Source organism: Canis lupus, chromosome X (genome assembly GCF_003254725.2).
Source record: "Canis lupus dingo isolate Sandy chromosome X, ASM325472v2, whole genome shotgun sequence".
In the NCBI taxonomy this organism is placed as follows: domain Eukaryota; kingdom Metazoa; phylum Chordata; class Mammalia; order Carnivora; family Canidae; genus Canis; species Canis lupus.
The window spans coordinates 103,613,606-103,620,184 of NC_064281.1; the positions used below are offsets into that span (position 1 = coordinate 103,613,606).

The 6,579-nt window shown below is 45.8% G+C and overlaps 1 protein-coding gene across 6 annotated transcripts; it reads right to left on the bottom strand.

Annotated features, from left to right (window-relative positions):
* Positions 1-442: 442 nt before the first annotated feature.
* On the bottom strand, positions 443-6,062 carry RAP2C (RAP2C, member of RAS oncogene family). Of its 6 annotated transcripts, none has more exons than XM_049107137.1 (4): positions 5,574-5,727; positions 3,506-3,998; positions 3,224-3,369; positions 443-762 (listed from the first exon to the last, which is right to left on the bottom strand). In XM_049107137.1, the coding sequence occupies exons 3-4, from the start codon at positions 3,296-3,298 to the stop codon at positions 484-486; spliced, it is 354 nt and encodes a 117-aa protein (XP_048963094.1). In that variant the 5' UTR covers positions 3,299-3,369; positions 3,506-3,998; positions 5,574-5,727; the 3' UTR covers positions 443-483. The 6 variants fall into 6 exon arrangements, with proteins under 6 accessions (XP_048963094.1, XP_048963095.1, XP_025287095.1 ...); XM_049107138.1 differs by having other exon boundaries at positions 3,224-3,384; XM_025431310.3 differs by having other exon boundaries at positions 3,224-3,998; positions 5,574-5,729.
* Positions 6,063-6,579: the final 517 nt, after the last annotated feature.

The following is a 6,579-nucleotide window of genomic DNA, read 5'->3' on the forward strand; positions in this document are numbered from 1 at the left end:
AAGCACTTGGGTGATTAGTAAATTGATGATTTCAATTATAGCAGCTCTCTAGCCTGGGACAGAAAAGTGCCGAAAACATAAAACCAATCATCTTCTGAAATTATTATTGGATGTGTGAAATCACTAGAACAGGGAAAAGGTGTATTATCCTTTAACTCACCCCACCCAAAGGAATGTTACCAATGAAGCAGAAAGAGAACAGTTAATTCACTTTTAAAAATATATCTTAGTGATAGGAATACAGGAAATCTCTTACCTTCATTTTGCTTATCTCTATTTTCTTCATTGCATGGTGACTATTTTGTGCTAAGGGAAATGTTATTTTAAAAACAAATAAGGAAATTGAAGGTAGCACAATGTGTATTAATATTAACCAGCTTTTTGTCATATTCGATCAAAATCAAAACACTCTTGGACTCATAAGTTTCCACTGACAACTAACCTGCTCGGTATGGCCATGATTGAGGTTTCTTTTTTTTTTTTTTACTGGACAACGCAAGTTGTACAACACTGATCTTGCTTCTCGGGTAGGGATGAATAGTTCATTTGCCTGACGATCTCAGCAAAAAGTTCATCCACCATTGATTTACTTTTTGCCGATGTTTCCATGAAAGGGCAGCCCCATTCTTGAGCCAGAGCTCTGCCTTCTGAAGACATAACCTCTCTTTCTGGTTCCAGATCCACTTTATTTCCCACTAGGATCAGTGGGACTTTTTCATATCTCTTCACTCTGACAATCTGATCTCTCATGGGCTTGATATCCTATTCAAACAATCACAAAGAGAAAATAAAATTATGCTGTCTGTATGACCATAACAGAAGTATTATAATATCACAAAAAGTCATCCCTCAGGGATTACAGAAAGCTGACTCCAAAATAAAACCATATACCTAAATGGAGAAAATAAACATTTTTCTCCACTGAAGTAGGAGCTTGATAATTTCCACAGATCCCACCTGCTGGGTTTCTGTCAAGAATATAAAATGTAGGCTGCACACACCAACCTTAGGACTCATACTTCTTTCCCCTAGTCTGTCCTGATTTTAAAAGTTCCCAAATATGAATTCATTTGTACATAAGGATGTTTAGGTATTGCCTTAAACCTGCCAGCTTGTCAGCACTCCTGAAAACACCTGTTATCCTGCCACAGGCTTGTGGCATCTAGGCATTCCTAGCCATTTAGCAAGAGTGCCTGAGAGAAAGTGTTTCAGGTGGCAACAAAAACACCGGGTCATGCCTAGAAGGCCAATTCAAAACAGATTTATACACTTAAACATTTCATTTTAAATATAATGGTAGGCCTTCATCCCAGTAAAATCAAACACCTTTTAAGGTATTTTAGTGTATTTTAATACACTAGAAACCAAATTAACGGTGAGCAGCTCCTGGGAGGGACAAATACACCTAGGAGGAGTCTGGGCAGGGAGAAAGTCATACTTCTTTTTGCCTAGTTAGGTTTTACAACTTGAATTTTCTCCCCAAGTGTATTATTTTTTCTAATTACAACTGATAAAAAGAGCCTTGCTGATTCTCAGGTAGCATCAACTTTAGTGGCGGGGGGTGGGGTGGGGTGGGGAGTATTGATTTAAGGCAGTTTTATAGATTTAATACTAACTTCACAATATTTTTAATTTTCTATGACTTAAAAGGTTTGACTTAAATATCAAACGTGTTTAATTTGAATAGTTAACAGTAAATGGAATATTCACTTGTGGGAAGGAGGAAAAGCAGAGGACTGTGAATATGTATGAAAACACCATTTGATGTTCGCAACGATTTTGTCTGCTCATGTTATCAATTTGATCTTCTAGGTTAAGCTTTTTTCCCCGTGTCCTTACTGAAACACAAGTTCAAATGAGAAACCAAATTTATGATAGTCGGGCTTGAAAGAGTTTGTCTCTGTTGAAATAATGTCAGTTTTTCACTTCGTATTTATGCCTAAAACAGCAGCATATATAATGGAAATCATATAAAAAATCCTTCAAAAGACTTCTAGCCTCAAGAGAGTCAGCTAATAGAATAACAAATCTCTTGAGGATCCTTTAGAAAGAAAATGCCTGTCAAATAGCACCTTTGATACTTTGGTACTTTCTGGGGGGGAAATGCTGTTATGATACTACTATTGCTTTGGAATTCAAACCCACACAAACTGTACTTTGGTTTGGTCACTATACTCATTTCTTTAAAGGAAAAAAAAATCGTGAAGTAGCTATATGTGGTTACTGGAAAACTTCACTAGAGTACTGTAATTTGAATACGAAGTGGAATTGGCACATTGTATTTGGTAAAGCACTTAATGTCTCTTAAGCAACATTAAGCTCATACCTTTAAATGCAGAAAAACTATCCATTTCCTAAATCAATGGAGGTCAATACAATGGGTCAATATGAGGTTATTTATTTTCAAGGAATAAATAGCAACATTTACTGCATCTCTTAAAATAATGTTAAACCTTCGGTCTGCCTCCCAGTGAAGGACAGGACAGATTTTTCAGAAGAAATTGGACCACCTCCAGCTTGGCCACCCAGCCAGGGTTAGAAATTTGCACTTGTCCGGTGTTCTCTGATCCACATATTTTGTTTAAATATAGTCAGTGTTATCAGAAACAACTTGGATCAACTGCAGAAGAGGAGAGTCACGGTAGCTTTCTATAGGCTATTAATTCTAGGTAATAATCTTTTCAGTTAGTAACTTTCCTTCACACACCCCAAGGTGAGTAAAATGCCTAGAAGGCAGGTGTTGAGTTCTTCATCTTGTAACGCTAAGATTTATGAATCTGGATGAGAGAACAGAGGAAGAGGTGGGGAAAGCAGACCCAGAGGAGTTACAGATACCGGGCTCCAAATAATTTTCTCTCCAAAGTTTTCTATTTACCTGAGGTTATCTGTTAAATGTTGTCTGGTTAAGTACCTTGATCAATACTTGTTGAATCGAACAAGCAATTTCAGAAGGTTCTATTCCAGGCTAAACATACACAGGCTGCCCTATTTCTTTCTCAATTTGACGCAAAAATAACTTTGAAATATTTGTTGACGGTTGTTACTGCAGACTCTCTATAGAAAAAACCCGATACTTTTCCCTGCCAGAAGTAACCTCAAAAATGCGCCATGTCTAACTTTCTGAAGCAAAACATAGTGATTAACACACAGTTCAAGCTCACCAGAAGTAAATGTGGGATCACCACACCCCCTTCTAACAAATTACAAGACTCGGTTTGGTTACCTGGAAGGACTGTTGATTAACCAGGCTATAAACCAGGATGAAACCTTGGCCGTTTTTGATGTAGAGATCTCTCATGGAGGCAAACTGCTCAGTTCCTGCGGTGTCCAGAATTTCCAGCACGGAGGGGGAAGAGTCCACTTCGATCTCTTTGCGGTAGAAATCTTCAATGGTGGGGTCATATTTCTCAATGAAAGTCCCGGTGACAAACTGCACAGTAAGGGCAGATTTGCCAACCCCTCCGCTCCCTAACACCACTACCTTGTATTCCCTCATGAGTCTCACCTTCAGCAACTTCTACCACAGGGAGGGAAAAGAACACCCCGCTAGCCACGGCGGCTCGGGGAGGCGGAAGGTGGGCGGAAATCTGCGAACTGGGGAGGAGAGTGCGGAGCGGCCGAGGGCCCAACGGGGGAAGAAGAGGAAGTTAAAGGAGGGGGAGGGGAAAGAGCCAAGTGTCGGGTGGGTGGGGATGGGATGGTGATGCCCTTCCTATAGGAACTGAAGCCCAGGCAGGGGGCGTGGGGAGGAGGGCAAGCACCGAGAGGCGGGGTGGGGAGACGCGCCGCGCCCCTGAGGGAAGCGGTGGGGGCCGCGCAACCGGGGCCCCCGCGGCCAGGGTTGGCCCGGCACCCCTCCCCCCGCCCTTCACACAAAGGGGCCCAGGGACCCCGCTTCCTGCTCGCGCCGCCGAGCCAGCCCAGGCCTGTGGGCTCGGCTCCAGTCACTGCCGCCCGGGCGGGTCTCTGGGCCGCGGCTCCCGCGGGCGTCGTCCGGCCTGTGGGGAAGGGGGTGAGGGGGCGCGTTACCGCCGGGCCCCCGACCGCCGCCCGCCTTCCTCGCTCCGCACCCCCCTCCTCCCCGCCAGCTCCTGCCCGGACCCGGACCCGGCTGCCTCCGCCAGCGCCGCCACTTACCCCGCCGTCCGCACCCGCCCGGCCGCCCGGGAGGCTCCGTCACGCCAAGGCCATGGCCAGCGGCCGGCTCCTCGGTCTCACCGCCGCCCCAGCGCCGCTGCTCGCGGAGGGGAAAGGGGCGGGGGCTGTCCGGTGGCGGCGGCGGCCACTCTGGGCGAAGCCACCTCTTTTTTTTTCCTCACCCCCCCCCCCCCCCAGCACACACCCGGAAGGGTTTCCCTGACACACTGGCTGAGGTGCCCCAGTTCCCCGAGACTGGCCGGGATCACTTCCGGTGGGGAAAGTCCCACCTCTCCGGGGCGAGCCGGGTGGCTCTGGGGCCGCGCCCTGCCGAGTGAGGCGGCAGGGGACGGTCTCGGTTCGCGGCCGCGGCCTTGGCAAAGGGCCTCTCAGAGAACCTCCGGCGGCCTTCCCTTTCCTGCCCGCAACCCCAGCTGCTGACAGTCGCATCCCAAAGGCGCCAAACCCCTTGGCGTCTCCGCGGCTCGCAGCCAGAGGACTTGCACCGCCGGCTGGCGAGTGCTTGGACGGCGGGTTACCATCCGGCCCCCGGGAGAGCGCCCAACATCCCGGCTCGAGAAGGCGCAAGGAAAATAAAGCAGCCAAGAAAGTTCATTCTCATAGCTCGTGTTTCGAACACTTGATGTTTCTCTAGAAACGCGTGCAAACTACCCTTCGACTGCACTACCGCTCTTAATCCATTTGTGATGTGTCTTACTTGGTTGGCCATGCCTGACAAATAATTAAATACAGTACTTTTATCATCTAGCAAATTGGCTCGACTCCACCAGCAAATGACAAAGTCACTCCTTCCCTTCTTATCACAAGACTCAAAAACAACAGGAATAGAAACACTTTATCTGACAATAACTCAGCTTTGCCATTTTTGATTGTAACCACTACACGGCGGGAAAGGTAAGCAATACTCAGGGGAGAGTTGATTGGAAATTGTTTAGGCCTACGAGACTAATTGCTTTTAATCTTTCATTATCTGCCCGCAGAGCAGTTCCCGCAGCTGGCTCTTCCCCGATAAAGTCTGTTTCAATGGTCATCCTTCATAGTCCTTGAAATGCAAGAGGAAAGGACTGCTGTTAAACACTAAGTTTCTATTTTTAGATAAATTTATTACTTCTTAAATATCTTTCCCTCTGCTAACTTTCTATTTGTAAACTTTGTGTCAGATCCACAGAGCCCCAATGCTCGATTATATTTTAGGCATGTCACCCCCTTTTTGATTCAAGCATGTACCCAGGAACCTGAGAGACCGGTCGCCTTAAATTGATTCCAAATTCTCTTACTTGCAAGCCCTCACAGCCAGGCTGGATGAAAAGAGATTTATTACCAAACCCAAACTGGTAGACATTAGAAAACAGGCAAATCCCGGTAGTTTGAAGTCCCACTGTGTCTTTCCCTGAGCACTCCCCAATGTCACTTACAGTGTCCAGAGGACAGTTTACTTCAATTTCTCCTCGGCTCCGGGCTGCTGCAATCTGTCCAGCGGAGTCCCCAGCTCTGGCTCCAGCTGGCCTGAGTCCCGCCTGATATCTGAGGCACTGCCCTCTGCTGGAAGAGGTTGGTCTATGAGTTTTGAGTCTCCCCATAGGTCACTGCTCCTTCCACACGTGCTTTTGCCTGATTTGGAGCTCTGCTGCCCATCTCCCTGTCTAGCTGTCTCCAGACTGTCTGGTGGGATCTATACCCTGCACCAACTCTGCTTGAACCTGAGTCTGGAAATCCTCTTCTGATCCAGCAATCACTGTTGAGAAATAGTACCCAACCTCTGCCTTATTACTAAACTGTCACAACAGGGAGCTCCTCTTTTTGAGGTTGTCCCAACTGTTGGCAAGTCTCATATCTCTGATTGTGTTGGCCAAACTGTTTTGGACACAGTTCTTTGTTTCTCCACACAGTGAAACGTGCTCCTCCCCTCAGTACAGAGTCCTACAGGGTCACTCATCAGCTACAGAGTTGACATGTGTCACACTCAATCTGAAGCTCCCTCTAAACTTTCTTGGGAACGAGCTTCATTCCAGCAGCAGTTAGGAAAGCAAACAATTGGAAGTAGCTTAAAATGCCCTTCAGTAGACAATTCTAAAATAATTGTGTGTGTGTGTACATTTGCAAAATGGATACAATGCAGCTATTTATTTAAAAGAAGAAAGATCTGTAAGTGCTGATATGAAAAGATGGTCAGGACATGTGATAAGGCTGAAAGAGAGCAAGATACTGAACAAATACATAGTTGCTTCCATCAAGGTAAAATATGTGGGAAAGTGCAATATATAGTTGCGTGTCCATTAACACCTGAAACAAGTCATGAAGTATCCATGAGAGGTATTATGAAAGGATTTTCATTTCTCCACAACTTTTTCATTTTTCAACAATGATCAGGTGTTATTGGGGGGAAGAGGGAATAAATACCATTTCATGATATTTTTAAAG

Excerpts from the sequence above, each read along its gene's own strand:
- RAP2C (XM_049107134.1), bottom strand. The coding sequence starts at position 5,738 with ATGGGGAGACTCAAAACTCATAGACCAACCTCTTCCAGCAGAGGGCAG. Across the intron at positions 4,235-5,573 it reads TAAACTGTCCTCTGGACACT|CGGCGCTGGGGCGGCGGTGA; the intron begins GTAAGTGACATT and ends CTCCGCGAGCAG. Across the intron at positions 3,999-4,137 it reads GGGCGGGTGCGGACGGCGGG|GCCGGACGACGCCCGCGGGA; the intron begins GTAAGTGGCGGC and ends CCTTCCCCACAG.